Raw genomic sequence first — 20,960 nt, 5'->3', positions numbered from 1 at the left:
GTTTTTGTCTCCTAAAAGAAAGAAGTGATTCTGAACTGAAACGAGTCAGTAATTCAGTCTCACTTCCTGTTGAACCTGCATGGGTTTGTTAATAATTTGCATAATGTCAGCCTCTGGTGTTGATTGGCTGAGCAGTGTCTCTTAGCCCCGCCCACAAACACTGTAGTGTATCTGCGACTGGAAGAGTTTGTTTTGTGTTGTACGTGTCGAGAAGACACTGTTTTCTGCTGACAATGCAAATCCACTTTGATGAGATTGATACGGTAAAACCCACGCCATCGTTGCTGTTCGTATCACTGTGTATCAAAAGCTGAGCTTCAGATATGATGATGAGTGTGTGCTTTCTGACCAATCAGAGCAGAGCAGTGCTCAGAGAGGCGGGGCTTAGAGAGACTAAATCCTTGATCGAAGCGTTTCAGACACTGAGAGGAAAGAGCTGATGCTGCAGTGGATATTACGGGAAAAAGTTGTTTTATGACCTTGAATGCATGTAAAAATGTTGTAGGAGACGCCAAAACAACACTAGAAGCCTTTAAAATAGCATAATAGTGCACTTTAATGGAAAATGAAAAAGAGAATACCTTGTTTTAGACCCATGTGACTTTCTTCTACTGAAATTGAGGAAATATAAGTTTTTTTTTACCTTGGATGCATTTAAACACTGTAGGAGACTCCAAAAGTCTTATAATCTGAGTGTGACTGACCGATCCTGTCGTTCAGGCTGTTTTCTTCCACTCCTCCAGCATTCTCTCCATCGGGCGGCTCGTCCAGTTCACAGCGCTGGTCATCCATACGACTGCTCTGAAACTTACTCAACAGGTCGAAGAAGCAGTCTTCATCTGACGGGTCACGGCCCAGTTTCTGCAGGAGAAACATCACAACATCACCATTAAAACCACTGTGTGTGTGTGTGTGTGTGTGTGTGTGTGTGTGTGTGTGTGTGTGTGTGTGTGTGTGTGTGTGTGTGTGTGTGTGTGTGTGTGTGTGTGTGTGTGTGTGTGTGTGTGTGTGTGTGTGTGTGTGAGAAGCAGACTTCATCTGACGGGTCACGGCCAAATTTCTGCAGGACAAACACCAGAACATCATTAAAACCACTGAGAGAGAAAGTGAGTGTGTGTGTGCGTGAGTGAGTGAGTGAGTGAGTGAGTGAGTGAGTGAGTGAGTGAGTGAGTGAGTGAGTGTGAGTGAGTGAGTGAGTGAGTGAGTGAGTGAGTGTGAGTGAGTGAGTGAGTGTGAGTGAGTGTGTGAGTGTGAGTGTGTGAGTGTGAGTGAGTGAGTGTGAGTGAGTGAGTGAGTGTAAGTGAGTGAGTGTGAGTGAGTGTAAGTGAGTGAGTGAGTGAGTTAGTGAGTGAGTGAGAGTGAGTGAGTGAGTGAGAGTGAGTGAGTGTGAGTGAGTGAGTGAGTGAGTGAGTGTGAGTGAGTGAGAGTGAGTGAGTGTGAGTGAGTGTGAGTGAGTGAGTGAGTGAGAGTGAGTGAGTGAGTGTGAGTGAGTGAGGGTGAGTGTGAGTGAGTGAATGTGAGTGAGTGTGAGTGAGTGAGTGAGTGTGAGTGAGTGAGTGAGTGAGTGAGTGAGTGAGTGAGTGAGTGTGAGTGAGTGAGTGAGTGAGTGAGTGAGTGAGTGTGAGTGAGTGAGTGAGTGTGAGTGAGTGTGTGAGTGTGAGTGTGTGAGTGTGAGTGAGTGAGTGTGAGTGAGTGAGTGAGTGTAAGTGAGTGAGTGTGAGTGAGTGTAAGTGAGTGAGTGAGTGAGTTAGTGAGTGAGTGAGAGTGAGTGAGTGAGTGAGAGTGAGTGAGTGTGAGTGAGTGAGTGAGTGAGTGTGAGTGAGTGAGAGTGAGTGAGTGTGAGTGAGTGTGAGTGAGTGAGTGAGTGAGAGTGAGTGAGTGAGTGTGAGTGAGTGAGGGTGAGTGTGAGTGAGTGAATGTGAGTGAGTGTGAGTGAGTGAGTGAGTGTGAGTGAGTGTGAGTGAGTGAATGTGAGTGAGTGTGAGTGTGAGTGAGTGTGAGTGAGTGTGAGTGAGTGAGTGAGTGAGAGAGAGTGAGTGAGTGAGTGAGTGTGAGTGAGTGTGTGTAAGTGAGTGAGTGAGTGTGAGTGAGTGTAAGTGAGTGAGTGAGAGTGAGTGAGAGTGAGTGAGGGTGAGTGAGTGAGAGAGTGAGTGAGAGAGTGTGTGTGTGAGAGAGTGAGTGAGTGAGTGAGTGAGTGAGTGAGAGTGAGTGTGAGTGAGTGAGTGAGTGAGTGAGAGTGACTGAGTGAGTGAGTGAGTGAGTGAGTGTGAGTGTGAGTGAGTGATAGAGTGTGAGTGAGTGAGTGTGAGTGATTGTGAGAGAGAGTGAGTGAGTGAGTGATTGTGAGTGAGAGTGAGTGAGTGAGTGAGTGAGTGAGTGAGTGAGTGAGTGAGTGTGAGTGAGTGTGAGTGAGTGAGTGAGTGAGAGTGAGTGAGTGTGCGTGCGTGCGTGCGTGCGTGCGTGCGTGCGTGCGTGCGTGAGTGTGTGTGTGTGTGTGTGTGTGTGTGTGTGTGAAGGACAAGGACTGTGGTCTATTTTTGTACTCACATCTCACCCAAATTACCCTAAAATGAGTTAAATGTCATGAGATAAAACTGGAGGAATATATCGGCGACATGAAACCGACTGCTTCTGTGTGGCGATGGAAAATAATTGCAAAACATCACCATGAAAACCACTGAGCACTTATGATCACTAAACCACCTTATGTGACTCCATCAAAAACATTAAATCACAACGAGGACAGTTTAGTACAAGACAAACGCAGCATATAGATACAAAACACACAAACACAACAATACATGTGGATCCAAGGGGAAAAAAAATAATACACACAGAAAATAAAAAGACAGAAACAATTATCCATCCATCTTCTTCCATTTATCTGCGGCCGGGTCACGGGGGCAGCAGTCTAAGCAGAGACGCCCAGACTTCTCTCTCCCTAGACACTTCCTCCAGCTCCTCCGGGGGAATACCGGGGCGTTCCCAGGCTAGCCGGGAGACAAAATCCCTCCAGCGTGTCCTAGGTCTTCCTCGGGGTCTCCTCTCCTCGCCAGGAACACCTCCCCGGGAAGGCATCCAGTTGACATCCGGTGCCGATGCCTGGAACACCTCAGCTGGCCCCTCTCGATGTGGAGGAGCAGCGGCTCTACTCTGAGCCCTGCTCCCGAGTGACTGAGCTCCTCACCCTATCTCTAAGGAATTTCGGCTGCCTGTGGTGAGCGCATGACCATAGGTGAGCGTAGGAACGTAGATTGACCGGTGGTGAATTGAGAGCTTTGCCTTACAGCTCAGCTCCTTCTTCACCACGACAGACCGGTACATCGACCGCAATACTGTAGAAGCTGCACCGATCCATCTGTCAATCCATCTTCCACTATCGGCCGAATACTCCTCTCCAGTACCCTGGCATAGACTTTCCCGGGGAGGCTGAGGAGTGTGATCCCCTAGTTGGAACCACCACCCCGGGCTGCCAGTCCAGAGGTACTGTCCCCGACCACCACAAGATGCTGCAGATCAGCCAAAACAACATCCAGAGACTTGAGGTTCTCGGGGCAGATCTCATCCACCCCCGGCCTTGCCACCGAGGAGCTTCTTGACTACCTCTGTTGCTTCAGCTTGGGTGATGGACGAGTCCACCTCTGAGCCCGCTGCCTCTGCTTCCTCAATGGAAGACGTGTCGGTGGGATTGAGGAGATCCTCGAAGTATTCCTTCCACCGTCCGACGATATCCCAGTTGAGGTCAACAGCTGCCCACCTCCACTGTAAACAGTGTTGGTAGGGCACTGCTTCCCTCTCTGAATGCACCGGACAGTTTGCCAGAATTTCTCCTCGAAGATAACCGATTGTTCTTCTCCATTGCCTCACCGAACTCCTCCCAGGCCCGATTTTTTACCTCCACAACCACCCGGGCTGCACTCCGCTTGGCCTGATAGGACTCCTTCAGCTTGACGGCATCCCTTACCTCCGGTGTCCACCACCGGGTTCGGGGATTGCCGCCTCGACAGGCACCGGAGACCTTACGGCCACAGCTCCAAGCGGCCGAGTTGACAATGAAGGTGGAGAACATGGTCCACTCGGACTCAATATCTCCAGACTCCCTCGAGATCCGGTCGAAGCTCCGCCGGAGGTGATCTCTCTGACAGAAGATCTCTCTAACAGGGGACTCGGCCAAACGTTCCCAACAGACCCTCACAGTACGTTTGGGTCTGCCGAGTCTGTCCAGCTGTTCCCATCGGAACCAACTCACCACCAGGTGGTGATCAGTTGACAGCTCCGTCCCTTTCTTCACCCAAGTGTCCAAGACATACGGCCGGAGGTCAGATGAAACGACCACGAAGTCGATCATCGATCTCCGGTCTAGGGTGTTCTGGTGCCATGTGCACTGATGGACACCCTTATGCTCGAACATGGTGTTCGTTATGGACAAGCTGTGACTAGCACAGAAGTCCAATAACAGAACACTGCTCGGGTTCAGATCAGGGGGGCCGTTCCTCCCAATCACGCCCCTCCAGGTGTCACTGTAGCAGCCCACGTGGACGTTGAAGTCCCCCAATAGAACGACGGAGTACCCAGTCGGAGCACTTTTCAGCACCCCTCCCAGAGACTTCACGAGGGCCGGGTACCCTGCACTGCCGTACGGCCCGTAGGCACACACGACAGTGAGAGACCTATCCCCGACCCGAAGGCGCAGGAAAGCGACCCTCTCGTTCACCGGGGTGAACTCCAACACATGGCAGCTGAGCTGGTGGCCTATAAGCAAACCCACACCAGCCCGCCGCCTCTCACCATGGGCAACTCCAGAGTGGTAGAGAGTCCTTCCTCTCTCAAGGAGTGTGCTTCCAGAGCCCAAGCTGTGTGTGGAGGTGATCCCGACTATCTCTAGTCGGTACCACAAGCTCAGGCTCCTTCCCCGCCAGCGAGTTGACGTTCCAAGTCCCTAAAGCCAGTTTCCGTGTCCAGAGATCGGGTCGTCCACTAAGCCACTAAGCAGCTGCCCCTATGATCCCTCCTGCTGGTGGTGAGTCCACAGGGGGACGTCACACTTTCAGGCTGGGGGGGAGGGGGGGGCCCAGCCACCAGGCGCTCACATGCGACCCCCAACCCCGCGCTCCAGGGTGGGGTCCCGGCTGCAACTTGCCGGGCGACGTCTCGCCCCTTGATTTCTCTTTCTTCATAAGGGGTTTTTGAAACGCTCTCAGTCTGACCCGTCACATAGGACCTGTTTGCCTTGGGAGACCCTACCAGGGGCATCATAGCTCCTAGGATCATTCGGGTACTCAAACCCCTCCACCATGATAAGGTGACAGTTCAAGGAGAGGCAAGAAACAATTATATTTTACATTAATAAAAGGTTTTACTTTTTTGCATTGTGATATTTTCATGAGTTAATTATATTCAAACCCCCAAAAATCTGTTTAATTTTTTGTAAATCCATTCTTTTCACTGTATATGATAAAACCACTATAATACATTTCTTTCGAAAGTACCATAAATTTCAAGATGCTATCATGATCTATGATAAATTTCACTATTATTTTAAAATATATATACAGTATATACTGTATTGCATTGTGACATTATGTTTGTGACAAATATGTAAAAAATATTAACAGTCCCACATTTTTTATGTATTTATTTAGGCCTGAAATATGAGATGATTTTGAGATGTTTTGTGAGATTCAGCACCGAAACACATTTGTAGAATATAATAAGAGCCGGATCTGATCATGAGCTGCTGGAATCTGTGCTCAACTCATGTGAGCTCTTATCACAGTGACCTTTCATACACACACACACACACACACACACACACACTCAAACACTCTCACACACACACTCTCAGTCTTACACACACACACTTTCTCACAAACTCTCTTTCACTCTCTCTCTCACACACACACACACACACACTCACTCACACACACACACACACACAAAGACTCTCACACACACACTCTCTCTCTTACACACACACACTCTCTTTCACTCTCTCTCTCACACACACACACACACTCACTCACACACACACACACACAAACATACACACTCAAACACACTCACACACTCAAACACACAATCTCTCTCTCACACACATACACACACACACACTCACACACACACACACTTTCTCACACACTCTCTCTCACACACACACACACACACACAAACTCTCTTTTACACGCACACTTTCTCACACGTACACACTCTCTCTCTCTCACACACACACACACACACACTTTCTCACACACACACTCTCTCTCACACACACACACTCTTTCTCACACACACAATCACAACAAACACACACTCACACACACACACACACACTCTCTCTCTTTCACACACACACTCTCCACAGCAGGATGATGACCAAACAACACTGCAACGCCCGCAAAACTGAATCAAAATTCAATGACACTGATCAGAATCCTCTGCCGTTCGACACACTCACACACACACACACACACACACGCACCACTCTCTTCCTGAGAAACAAGTGATCATTCCAGTGATCAGGATCTATTAGTCAATAACAGTGTGAACGACACAGCGCTGCTCAACAACACCAGCCGTACATGAGCATCTCAATATCCGTATCAATAACATTCAAGCATTTCTAGACAATCACCTACAATACAAAGATTGACACTCACACACACTCTCTCACACACACACACACACCCAAACTCAAGAGTCCTGATATAAAGCCAATACTTTACATGAATCCAGATCATCCAATCACAGCTTTATCTGTATCTGTCTCGCTCTGTCCATCTGTGTGTGTCACTGTGGCAAAACAACTCATTAATTAGACTGAGATTACGAGGATGGTGGGGGGGGGGGGGGGGTTATTTAGGGTCTATTACACAACCTCAAATAACTGAAGACCACGGACTGATACACTCTAAACAAACACACACACACACACACACACACACACATATTCAAATACAAAAGTCATGCACAGTAAAGCCTCACATTCCTCAGTCATCCTGATATCCTTCAGTGCCCGGTCGCTCCTACAGCTTTCCCTTCACTGTGTGTCTGTGTGTGTGTGTGTGTGTGTTCAGCTGCTCGTGCATTTAGCTCAATAATTCAGTTACACTGAGGGTGAGATACGGAGAGAGAGAGAGAGAGAGAGAGAATGCACCTTGAAAAGGTCTTTGTCTAAATCACATCATCACCGTTTCCATAGAAACCCCTGACCCCAGTGTGATGGCCTTTGGTCAAGCGCATAAACCCTAAAACACATGTGTGTGTGTGTGTGTGTGTGTGTGTGTGTGTGTGTGTGTGTGTGTGTGTGTGTGTGTGTGTGTGTGTGTGTGTGTGTGTGTGTGTGTGTGTGTGTGTGTGTGTGTGTGTGTGTGTGTGTGTGGAAGGTCAAGGACCGTGGTCTGTTTTTGCACGTCACCCAAATGACCCTTAAATGAGCTAAATGTCATGAGATAAAGCTGGAGGAATATATCGACGACATGAAACCTCTGTGCACAATTATTGCTAATTGATGAAAACTAATTGCATAATATATGTAATTAGGATCAAATCAAAGAATGAATCAATAAATGGTTGAATTAATTAGATGAAACAATCTTAATAGAATATTTTCATCCTTTACTCTTTTGTTCTTGCATTATTGGGGAAATAATGTCACAATGCAATAAAACTTGATAGTATATCGACCTTATTTCAAAGTGATTTCCGTCATTTTGACAGATTGTAAATTGTATTTATCTGTGAAAACAAACAATTTGAGGAGAAAAACTTGAGATTCTTCGTGCATTCCAGGGAATTAATGATTTGAAATGATTCGTTTCAGCCTTTTTGAATGGAAGTTCCCCAAACCGGAAGTGCCATCCCATAATTCAAAACGCAGTAAGATCAGGAATGAGGTGGATAGCAGCGTTCAGTGCATATTTTCATATATGTGGGGAAAGTCACGTGCACTCTCTCTCACACACACTCACACTCACACACACAAACACACACAGATGCATTAGCAGCAGATCAGCTGGTCTGTATTGATCAACAGAGGAACACAGAGAGAAGCGGATATCAAGTGAAACCTTTAGTGAAGCACTTTAACACAGATCCGATTAAAGCCCCGGCGGAGACACACACACATGCACACACACACACATCTGCACAAGGACCAGTGTTGTGCAAGTTACTTCCAAACTGTAATACATTATATATTACTTGTTACTGGTATTTAAAAGTAATTCATTACCTTACAATATTACTGTCTCAGAATTGTAATGCGTTACATTACTCCTGTATTACTTTGGAGTTACTTTCACCAAAATAACTATACAGAAGTAGAACTTAACATTCTAAAATGATTAGGGCTGTAATATGCGATATGAAACCGAAATCGAGACACTCAGATCCACGAACCTGCAGAATGGCGACACACCCCTTCCAACTCCCAGCGTTATCCATACCGTCCAGATCCAATGCTACCACATCTTTAAATTACTATTAGCCTAGTATTATTTGAAGATAACTTAACATTATAAAATATGTAGACCTACACCACAAAGCTAGTTGAGGATAAATTATTTAAAATTTGGGAATTCCAGCGTTATGGACATGACATTTGCAGACTTGCAGTCAAAACTTATATATAAATTCTCAGAAAATGCATTAATACCAAAATATTGAAACGTCTGTTTATCCATAGGCTCCTCCCAGAAAGGAGTCCAGACATTAGAAAAATATCAGTCTACACATGCGTTTTATATTTAATATTAGGGAAATCGACAGTCATGTGTGACAAAAAAAAAATCTTTAACTTTTAGGAGGCAACGATTTTTTTTTTTTGTAATTCTGTAAATTACACTGCGCAAATCTAATGAAGAAGGGTTGGCTCTCCACAGAACATAAAATATTCATTTTAATTTATTTTTCGTGTTCGCATTTATGAGGAAAAAATGTTAGAGACGTGACAGTTCTCCGTTACGGACGCGACCGCTCTGAAGCGGCACTAAAAGACTGCTTTAAAACTTTCACAGACACCTTACACAGAAGACACGAAGCCTTTCTTTAAAGTGAATTTCGTTTTGTATTAATTGTACGGACCTGAAAAATATATCTATATTGAAATGTCTACTTGTAAACAGAACAATTCAAAACGAAAGCAAACAGACTGCTCTGCTTATGAAATGAAATGTGCATTTCTCTCTGGTGCATTCAATACTGCGAAGATCGCGAGTCAGCATAGTCAACTTCATCTTGACTTTATTAATAAACAATCAACATGTCTCCTTGCTATATTTGACATATGCATAATCATTGCTTTTGCCGGTTCTTTGTGACAGCTTTTAGGTGCTTTATCGGCAGCGCCGCCGCCCTTACATGAACGCGTCACCACCTCACCAAAAACATGATTGCGTGATGAAAACATGAAAAATACCATATAAACATAGCCTAACTGTTTAGAAAGAAAACACAGAACGAATAGCCTAATGCGCATACGTCCATCTCGCGAATGTAGTCTTCTTCATGCCATCTTCACCATTAGCCGCTTTTCCTCTGGCGAGCGTGAGCACAGAGGCCGAAATCATACCTCACGGCACTCCTGTAAAAAATAAATCGCTATACAAATATATCAGACGCTGCCATTTAGTCTTTAATTACAGACTTGGACACCACACGCGGCTATTGACTGACCACGAACAGGTAATTTAGCCTACTTGCATCTTTCATTCGTTAATGTCTGGCGGTCTTGCTGTTTTTTGTTTTTTTTTTACAATTAAAACTAAAAGTCTGTTGTAACGCAAGCCTTACCGAACATGTACCGAGTAAAATATTACTGAAAATTGATTAATAATGCCTTACACTACTGCGTTACAGCAAAACGTAATATGTTACTGTAATGCATTACTTTTGTAACGCGTTACTCCCAACACTGACAAGGACACACACACACAAACATCTGCACACACTCGCTCTGTACTGACTGTCAGTAGAAACATGTCATTTAAACACTGCTACGCAAGCGACTTACAAAACACCTCAGCAGGATAGATAGATGACAGACAGACAGACAGATAGACAGGTAGACAGATAGACAGATAGACAGATAGACAGATAGACAGATAGACAGATAGACAGATAGACAGATAGACAGATAGATAGATAGATAGATAGATAGATAGATAGATAGATAGATAGATAGATAGATAGATAGATAGATAGATAGATAGGTCAGCCAGAAAGGGCCGTATCCAGACCAGATGGAGGACCTGCGCCTGCACACGGCCACAACGCATCTCGGAAGTGTCAGCAGATCGACACTGATCCTCAACAAACTCGTCTCCATACACGTGTGACTCCGGTCTTCAAACAGAGGAACTGGATAATATTCTGATTGTTGCGATCCAATCTGACCTCTGACCTGTAATGCCTGAATCATAACCATACACTGTTCTTTCGTTGGCCAGAGGAGCACTGAGACTGAGTCTGGTTTCTCACAGGTGTTTTTTCTCCATTCTGCACTGATGGAGTTTTGGTTCCTTCACTGTCACCATTGGCTTTTGGCTTGTTTTGTTGGGGACATTTAATTTTATATTTAACAATATTATTACAACATTATTTTCCTGTTATCTCTGTAAAGCTACTATGAATCAATCTGTATTGTATAAAGCGCTATAGAAATAAAGGTGCCTTGACTTGACTATAGATAGATATAGAGATGTATAGATAGATACATGTATAGAGGGATGTATAGATAGAGAGATGTATAGATGGATGTATAGATAGAGAGATGTATAGATGGATGTATAGATGGAGGGATGTATAGATGGATGTATAGATAGAGAGATGTATAAATGATATATAGATAGAGGGATGTATAGATAGAGAGATGTATAGATGGAGGGATGTATAGATGGATATATAGATAGAGAGATGTATAGATGGATGTATAGATAGAGAGATGTATAGATGGATGTATAGATAGAGGGATGTGTAGATGGATGTATAGATAGAGAGATGTATAGATATAGGGATGTATAGATGGAGGGATGTATAGATAGATGGATGTATAGATGGATGTATAGATAGAGATATGTATAGATGGATGTATAGATAGAGAGATGTATGGATGGATGTATAGATAGAGATATGTATAGATGATGTATAGCAAGAGAGATGTATAGATTGATGTATAGATATAGATGTATGGATGAATGTATAGATAGAGGGATGTATAGATTGATGTATAGATAGAGAGATGTATAGATGGATGTATAGATAGAGAGATGTATAGATGGATGTATAGATAGAGAGATGTATAGATGGATGTATAGATAGAGAGATGGATGTATAGATGATGTATAGATGGATGTATAGATAGAGAGATGTATAGATAGAGAGATGTATAGATGGATGTATAGGTGGATGTATAGATAGGGAGATGTATAGATAGAGAGATGTATAGATGGATGTATAGATAGAGAGATTTATAGATGGATGTATAGATAGAGAGATTTATAGATGGATGTATAGATAGAGAGATGGATGTATAGATGGAGAGATGTATAGATAGAGAGATGTATAGATGGATGTATAGATAGAGGGATGTATAGAGAGATGTATAGATGGATGGATGTATAGATAGAGAGATGTATAGATTGATGTATAGATAGAGGGATGTATAGATAGAGAGATGTATAGATGGATGGATGTATAGATAGAGGGATGTGTAGATGGATGTATAGATAGAGAGATGTATAGATATAGGGATGTATAGATGGAGGGATGTATAGATAGATGGATGTATAGATGGATGTATAGATAGAGATATGTATAGATGGATGTATAGATAGAGATATGTATAGATGGATGTATAGATAGAGAGATGTATGGATGGATGTATAGATAGAGATATGTATAGATTGATGTATAGATAGAGATGTATGGATGAATGTATAGATAGAGGGATGTATAGATTGATGTATAGATAGAGAGATGTATAGATGGATGTATAGATAGAGAGATGGATGTATAGATGATGTATAGATGGATGTATAGATAGAGAGATGTAAAGATGGATGTATAGATAGATGGATGTATAGAGAGAGATGTATAGTCACTCACAGGAGGAGTGACGTGAACAGTGATGTCCTCAGTGTCCACCGGAGAGTCGATCCACTGTCTCTCCTCTGAGCTCTGGCTGTCAGTGTAACTCCTGCACTGAGACTGAGGGATCCGACACCTCCTCGAACCAGCATCATCCTGAGCGTCTCCGTTCTGCACACACACACACACACACATCATCACGTACAGTTACAGCACACACATACACACATCAGCACGTACAGATACAGCACACACACACACTACACTGAGACTGAGGGATCCGACACCTCCTCGAACCAGCATCATCCTGAGCGTCTCCGTTCTGCACACACACACACACACACATCAGCACGTACAGTTACAGCACACACATACACACATCAGCACGTACAGATACAGCACACACACACACTACACTGAGGGATCCGACACCTCCTCGAACCAGCATCATCCTGAGCGTCTCCGTTCTGTACACACACACATCAGCACGTACAGTTACAGCACACACACACACACACACACACACACACACACATCAGCACGTACAGTTACAGCACACACATACACACATCAGCACGTACAGTTACAGCACACACACACACACACACACACACACACACACACACATCAGCACGTACAGTTACAGCACACACATACACACATCAGCACGTACAGTTACAGCACACACACACACACACACACACACACACACACACACATCAGCACGTACAGTTACAGCACACACATACACACACACACACACACACACACATCAGCACGTACAGTTACAGCACACATACACTCAGACACACACACGAGCACATACAGTTACAGCACACACACACACATCACCATAAAAAAAGGTGCAATAGAGAGGAGAATTTTGCTAAATATATACACTAATTACATTTTTATTATATTTTTACTTGTGTATATAATTAAAATATTATAACGTTGTTATTTTAATAAAAAAACGCATTACATTTAATTTGATTTGTTATTTTTAACCTTTTGAAATAATACCAGCTGACAGGGTCTCTTTATGTTTACAGCATTAGGTGATCATTTTTTTTCTTGAGAAAAATTAACATACATCCACTCGACCTAATATTTATCCGGATGAATCGATATTGAATCAAGATCAGAATCAAAACACAAGAACTGAGTTGAAATCGTGAAATTTGTGTAAAGCAATAATAACAACAGTAGCCTAGCAGTCACTGTACCATGCTGTCACTATACTTATATATAATTCTATACTTTTTATAATTCTTATATTCTAAATATAATTCATAATTCTCACTCCAAGCTAAACTGTATTAAAACTGCATTAAACTGTTCTAACAATACACTTATTGTGATGCAAGTTTATTTAATATTTATATACAATTCTATATTATATTCTAAATATACCGTAATCCATAATTCTCGCTCCAAGCTAAACTGTATTAACGTGTATAAACTGAAGTTTTTTTTTATATATATATATATTCTATATTTTTTATAATTCTATATTATATTCTAAATATAATCCATAATTCTCACTCCAAGCTAAACTGTATTAAAACTGTATTAAAGTGTATAAACTGTATTGTGTATTGTGACAATCACAATATACTTATTGTGATGCAAGTTTTTTTTGTATATATATAATTCTATATTTTTTATAATTCTATATTATATTCTAAATATAATCCATAATTCTCCCTCCAAGCTAAACTCAGAAGTGTGCCGCCCTGTCTTCCTACTGATGGAGATTACAGGATCAGGCTTTGTTTTGTTGAACGATTGTGACTCAAGTTCGTGTCTTGATCACCCAATCAGAGGTTGAGCATGTGACCTTATCACCCAATCAGAGGTTGAGCATGTGACCTTATCACCCAATCAGAGGTTGAGCATGTGACCTTATCAGAGCTGTATTTCCAGAGCTCAACACTCTCCATGCTGTTCTTCTCGCTGAACTTGGGTCTGGCTCCTGTTGGAGAAAACAAGAACAAGTTTATTATGAATCATGAAATATCACTGAGACACAAAAATACAGATATTATTTGTATATATACAGCTATCAGGGTTCGTACAGATACTGTAAAATGAAATTCAAGAACTACTTTTTTGTTTTTTTTTAAGGACTTCAATCAGAGATCCCAATTAACAAACAACATCTTTATTATCTTTTAAATTCTAAAAAAGGCAAATAGATAAACAAAAATAAACCGATCAAACAAAATGGTACAAATAAAGTGCAGTAGATGCAATGACTGTGGAAACTTTCTTTAACTATGGAAAAGATATTGTGACAAAGATATCACTTTCTTTTTACAAACTGATTTTTATCCCATGAATATATGAATAAATATATGAATATGAATAAAAGCTGTATCATATACTTGGATATTTAGGAGTAATATCACACTCATAGCCATGCGAAATGGCTCTATATCAGACGGACTGCAGCTTCATTTTGTGTGAAAAGATTGTTTTATCGATAAAATTAAACACTAATTTCACATATATTGTTTTTCAATAATTTAAACGCTTTTCAAGTACCCTTTTCATAAATATGTCTGTTTTCAAGGGTTTTTCAGGACTTACGTTTACAAAAGTCAAATTCAACGACTTCAAGCATTTTAAGCAGCTTGTATGAACCCTGAGCTACAAACTAATGAAAAATTCATTCCACAACCTCATGAACTCTACATGAACTCTACAAATCCACCTTAAATAAACACACTTTTATTTTACTATGAATTGAGCTTGGCAAGTCTGGTGAAATGTGATGTATAGTCGAGACCAGAGATAGTTGTTGCATAAATAAAACAGACATTCACTAGCAGTCAAAGGTTTGAGATCGGTGAGATTATTAATGTTTATAAAAGAAGTCTCTTCTGTTCACCAAGGCTGCATTTGTTTGATTAAAAACACAACAACAACAGTAATATTGTTAAATATTATGACAATTTAAAATGACTGTTTTCTATGTGAATATATAGTAAAGTGTAATTTATTCCTGTGATCAAAGCTGAATTTTCAGCATCATTACTCCAGTCTTCAGTGTCACATGATCCTTCAGAAATCACTATAATATGAGGATTTGATGCTCAAGAAACATTTATGATTATTATCAGTGTTGAAAACAGTTATTTACATTTTTATTTCAGGATTCTTTGATGAATAGAAAGTTCAAAAGAACAGCATTTATCTGAAATATAAAGTTTTTGTAACATTAAACACCGTTCAAAAGTTTGGGGTCAGTAAGAATTTATTTATTTTTGGGGGGAAAGAAATAAAATAAATCAATACTTTTATTCATCAAGGATGAATTAAACTGATCAAAAGTGACAATAAAATAATGTTACAAAAAATTATATTTTAGAAAAATGATGTTCTTTTAAACTTTCTATTCATTAACGAATCCTGAAAAAGAAATTGTTCACAAATGTTTTCAACATTGATAATAATCATAAATGTTTCTTGATCATCAAATCCTCATATTATAGTGATTTCTGAAGGATCATGTGACACTGAAGACTGGAGTAATGATGCTGAAAATTCAGCTTTGATCACAGGAATAAATTACATTTTACTATATATTCACATAGAAAACAGCTGATTTACATTGGAATAATATTTCACAATATTCTGTTTTGTTTTGCATTTTTAATAAAATGAATACAGCCTTGGTGAGCAGAATACACTTCTTTTAAAAACAATCCAAAACTTTTGACTGGTAGTGTATGCTAAGGAAAATGTCTCTTTTTAGTACAAAAGTATTCTTTTAAAATCAATGTCAAAAACCAGCAAAGCAAAGAGCATACAGTGTGACGACTAGCCCCGCCGTGGCTTATACAGTGGAACAGGTGATGTTTACCCAGCACTTTAAACTCCGAGCCGGATGGAGAGAGATCGCACTCCTTCACCCCGAGAGCCTCCATCAGCTCTTCCACGTTCATCCTCGCCGTCAGCTCTCCGTTTCTGTCCCCGATCTGAGAGCAAGCAAAGCAAAGGACAGAGTTACGTGTGTGTGTGTGTGTGTGTGTGTGTGTCGAGTTACAGCAGCTGCTAGACGGCAGAGTTTGGCTTCACCTCTCTGGAGATGTCCAGGTGTTTCCGGGCGTAGTGAAGAGCCTGACGGTGGTTTCCCAACGACACGTAAGCGTTACCGAGACTCCAACAGGCCCGGCCCTCCCCGACCCTATCAGAGACAGACAGAACGCAGATTCAGAAGTGACGAGTGAGTCATTGAGTCATTCATTAGAACGATTTGCTAAAAAACGCAGATTCATTCAGGGACGAAGCTCAAGTGACGAGTCAGTCATTGAGTTATTCATTAGAACGATTAGTTCAAAAACGCAGATTCATTCAGGGACGAAGCAGAAGTCACGAGTAAGTCATTGAGTCATTCAATTAGAACGATTCGTTAAAAAAAAAAAGATTAATTCAGGGATGAAGCAGAAGTAACAAGTGAGTAACTGATTCATTCATAAGAACGATTCGATCAAAAATGCAGATTCATTCAGGGACGAAGCTTAAGTGACGAATGAATAACTGATTCATTCATTAGAACGATTCGTTCAAAAATGCAGATTCATTCAGGGATGAAGCTGAAGTAACGAGTGAATAACTGATTCATTCATTAGAACGATTCGTTCAAAAACGCAGATTCATTCAGGGACGAAGTTGAAGTCACAAGTGAGTAACTGCATTGTTGAACGAACCGTTCTAATGAATGAATCAGATTCATTCAGGGACAAAGTAGAAGTGACAAGTGAGTGAATCATTCATAAGAACGATTCGTTCAAAAATGCAGATTCGTTCAGGGACAACGCATAAGTGACGAGTCAGTCATTGAGTCATTCATTAGAACAATTCGTTCACAAACGCAGATTCATTCAGGGACGAAGCTGAAGTGAAGAGTGAGTAACTGATTCATTCATTAGAACGGTTCGTTCAAAAATGCAGATTCATTCAGGGACAAAGTAGAAGTGACAAGTGAGTGAATCATTCATTAGAAAGATTTGTTCAAAAACTCAGATTCGTTCAGGGACAAAGCATAAGTGACGAGTGAGTCATTGAGTCATTCATTAGAACAATTCGTTCAAAAACGCAGATTCATTCAGGGACGAAGTAGAAGTAACAAGTGAGTCATTGAGTCATTAGAACGATTAGTACAAAATAGCAGATTCATTCAGGGACAAGCATAAGTCACGAATAAGTCATTGAGGCATTCATAAGAACGATTCGTTCAAAAACGCAGATTCGTTCAGGGACGAAGCATAAGTGACGAGTGAGTCACTGAGTCATTCATTAGAACAATTCGTTCAAAAACAGATTCATTCAGGGACAAGCAGAAGTAACAAGTGAATAACTGAGTCATTCATAAGAACGATTCGTTCAAAAACGCAGATTCATTCAGGGATGAAACTGCTGCTCAGAGACGTGTAGTGGCTCTACTGATATTTTTGTTGGCGAAATAAGAGGAAAAACTTTTTTTTTTTTTTTTTTTTTAGTTTGTGGATTGTTCTGACCTGTCGTTGAGCTCTTGAGCGATGAGCAGGTGTTTGAGGTGATAGTCGATGGCACGTTCATATTCCTGCAGAAGTGTGTATGTGTTTCCCAGACTATAACACGCTTGAGCTTCCATCACCTGATCCTTCAGTTGCCGAGAGAGCTGAAGAGTTTTCCTGAGGAACAGAGAAAGTATGACATTCTGATCTCTAGATATGGATTGCGTTCAATGTAAGAATATATACTAAAAGTTTGGGGTCGGTAAGAGTCTCTTCCGCTCACCAAGGCTGCATTTATTTTAGCTAAAATACACTAAAAATTGTGAAATATTATTACAATGTAAATCAGCTGTTTTCTATGTGAATATATAGTAAAGTGTAATTTATTCCTGTGATCAAAGCTGAATTTTCAGCATCATTACTCCAGTCTTCAGTGTCACATGATCCTTCAGAAATCACTATAATATGATGATTTGCTGCTCAAGAAACATTTATAATCATCAATGTCGATTTTTTTGTGGAAATGATGATATAATTTATTTTATTTTACATGAATATAATGTTCAAAAGCATTTATTTGACAAAATCTTTTGTAACAAATGTCTTTTTGCCGAAACTTTTGATCAATTTAATGTGTTTTTGCTGATTTAATCTATTTATTTAAATGGCGGTGTGTATTATAGCCTTTAGTTAGTGTTTGTGTGTGTGTTTGTTTGAGAGTGTGAGAGTGTTTTGAGAATTAACAACACACCTCGCCTCAACAAGCCTCATAATTGATATCTTTTTCAATTCGTTAGTGTAAAACGTTTTTAATGAGGAGAAAAGTGTCTGTATCAAGGTGCATCTGATAATCATTCGCTCACACACTCGTACACAAGCTCAATACTTCCTCTGAGGAGTGTGTGAACTACAACTGTGATGCTGTTTGCTTTTTCCTGTTTTCCTCTTGAAACATGTGAAAGTTTGAGTCGATGCTCTTTAATCTTCTCCTGTCCTGAAGGTGTTTGTACGGCATTATTTCTGATTCCTTCATTTAAGAAACACACCAGCGATGTCCTGCATCCTCTAGATGGCGCTGTAAGTCATGATCACCTGTAATACTCTGTTGCTGTATTGAACTGGCCCAGGAAAATGAGAGCGTTGCCTAGGTTACTGTACGCTCTTCGCTCCGCTGCCTTGTCGCCAAATTCCTTTGCAATGGAAAGGCGCTGGAAACAAGGAGGGATTGTGTGTTACTTTGAAATGCAAATCCCTGTGAGATTCCAGTTTCAGTGACGCTCAGTGTTGTTTGTTGCATGAGGATTTTACCTCTCTGTGAAACTTAATGGCCTCAACAAAATTACCCAGCAGGTAATGAGTGTTTCCCAGGTTCCCGAAGGCTCTTCCCTGGGCGGCTCGGTCTCCCAACTCCTTCACCAGAGAGAGATTCATCCTGAAAGAGTTTAGGAAAGTAATTTTCACAGGGTAATTGCCTCATAAAACAAGTAAACAGTCTTTGTACTAATGTTGTGATTTTGACGGATTGATTCAGGGAAGTTTATTCTAGAACTTTTTGAAAATGAAGTGAAAAAAGGTTTGAATTGCATATAAAATTTCCATCCATTAAAAATTGCAGTTTTAAAAATCCTGCATTTAATGTTGTTTATATGTCTATGCGTTGTTTTTAATATGCTTTAAGACAAACCAAAATGTCAACACCATTGCTGAGTATTTTCTCCGTAAAACTGGTGTGAGTGAGTGGAGGCGGGGCTCATTTGCATATTCATAGAACCGCACATACTAAATGAGGCGAGGGTGTCGAGTTGCATTCAAGATATTTTAAGGCATGACATTATTTTTTAAAGTAAAAAACATTTAAATATGTCATTTTGGTGATAAAAGATTAGTTTTAAGGGATGAAATTATTGAGTACAGTGGGACTTTAACAAACTAATAAAGTTAATGTGATGCATATTTGTCAGTCATGTACAAAATAAATTTTATTTCCGTAATAGCACTTACCGGTATACATTTTACACAAACTTTTTATATTTATCATCAATCAATTCAATCTTTATTTTGATAATGTTTATTAAAGTGGTTCATCTTATCTTCTTCATCCGTTCATACAGATTTATGCTGATTCTAAGCATTTTGAAAATATGATTATTTAATAAATAAACATGGGATTTTGAGAACATGGGATACCAACAGAATTTCGTTGTTTTTGCAAAGCAGTAAAATAACAATAAAGTTTATTATCTAACTTTGAGTGTAGAGCTGTGAAATGATTAATCACATCCAAAATAAAAGTGTTTACATGATATGTGTGTGTACTGTGTATAATTATTTTGCATGTATAACTACACACACATGCATGTACAGTATATATTTAAGAAAAATGTGTTATTTATATAGAAAATATGTATAATATAAATTATATATAAATATATACAGTATATACATGCAAATATTTCTTAAATATATACATGCATGTGTGTATTTATATATACAAAATAATTACACACAGTACAAACACATTATGTAAACAAACTTTTATTTTAGATGCATTAATCGTTTCACAGCACTATTTAAGTGCAGAAAAAAAGTATGCATGACTGACAAATATGCATCACAAGAAGTTTATCAGTTTGTTTCTGTTAAAATAGCAGCCCTTATGCTCTATGTACTTCTTTGTCTTTTTAAGTGTCTTATTCTTGTGCTTTTGTGGTGTGTTTCTGTTGTGACTCTTGTAGCAATCTCTCTAGATCCAAAACAAATTTCTCCTTGGGGAGACAAATAAAGATACTTTGACTTTGAAAACCGTGTCATCCAAATGCATGGCCGTTTTATATGCAACTGAAGTAAATGTATGTGCGCCTGGAAGAGCAGATTTTCCTGTTCTCCATGTTTTCAAAGTAAACGAGGGACTGTTTCTCCTCTGGTCTCTCTGCGTCTCGTTTATGTGCCGTTTAACCTTCTGGATCTGCTAAACGCCGCTGTGGGCAGACGGGTCTCTGTGGTTTGGGTTTAATGATTCTCCAGTAAACTTCAGCTGCACTGTAAATCTGAGTAAGTAGGCAAAACTCAAATAATTGGAGGTAATCAGTTACATCAATTTTTTTAAGTTAAGAAATGTAACGTTTAATTAAGCAGAACTTGCAGATTTTTATTTTTGTATTCATACATTTTATTTGCTATTAACTTGAAATATTTGAGTAAGCTAATTCATACACAACCTAAAATTATCATGTAATCTCAACTTAATTATTTTTAGTCGTGGAAACTTGGCTAGCTTTAACCAGCTAATTCAATAAACGCTATATGACCTTTTTCTTTTCTGTTCCTCAACCATTTTCAAGAAACGGCTGAAGACGCATCTTTTTCGGCAAC

The 20,960-nt window shown here is 40.3% G+C and overlaps 2 protein-coding genes across 4 annotated transcripts in view; both read right to left on the bottom strand.

Moving 5' to 3' along the window:
• ak1 (adenylate kinase 1) overlaps positions 1-20,960 on the bottom strand; it is a 227,115-nt gene that overhangs the window by 36,442 nt on the left and 169,713 nt on the right. The window lies entirely within an intron of this gene.
• gpsm1b (G protein signaling modulator 1b) overlaps positions 1-20,960 on the bottom strand; it is a 57,795-nt gene that overhangs the window by 7,344 nt on the left and 29,491 nt on the right. For both annotated transcript variants that reach the window (XM_077213910.1, XM_077213909.1), the window contains exons 5-12: positions 18,897-19,020; positions 18,681-18,796; positions 17,610-17,765; positions 16,168-16,276; positions 15,953-16,067; positions 13,989-14,059; positions 12,103-12,255; positions 705-861 (exon numbers count right to left, since the gene is read on the bottom strand). In XM_077213910.1, the coding sequence (XP_077070025.1) occupies positions 705-861; positions 12,103-12,255; positions 13,989-14,059; positions 15,953-16,067; positions 16,168-16,276; positions 17,610-17,765; positions 18,681-18,796; positions 18,897-19,020 (1,001 nt within the window). The remainder of the gene's footprint in view (positions 1-704; positions 862-12,102; positions 12,256-13,988; positions 14,060-15,952; positions 16,068-16,167; positions 16,277-17,609; positions 17,766-18,680; positions 18,797-18,896; positions 19,021-20,960) is intronic.

The sequence above is a fragment of the Siphateles boraxobius genome, unplaced genomic scaffold, assembly GCF_051911475.1.
Source record: "Siphateles boraxobius isolate OS27281-9 unplaced genomic scaffold, OSU_SipBor_1 67, whole genome shotgun sequence".
Taxonomy (NCBI): domain Eukaryota; kingdom Metazoa; phylum Chordata; class Actinopteri; order Cypriniformes; family Leuciscidae; genus Siphateles; species Siphateles boraxobius.
This window is presented reverse-complemented; position numbering and strand designations above follow the sequence as displayed.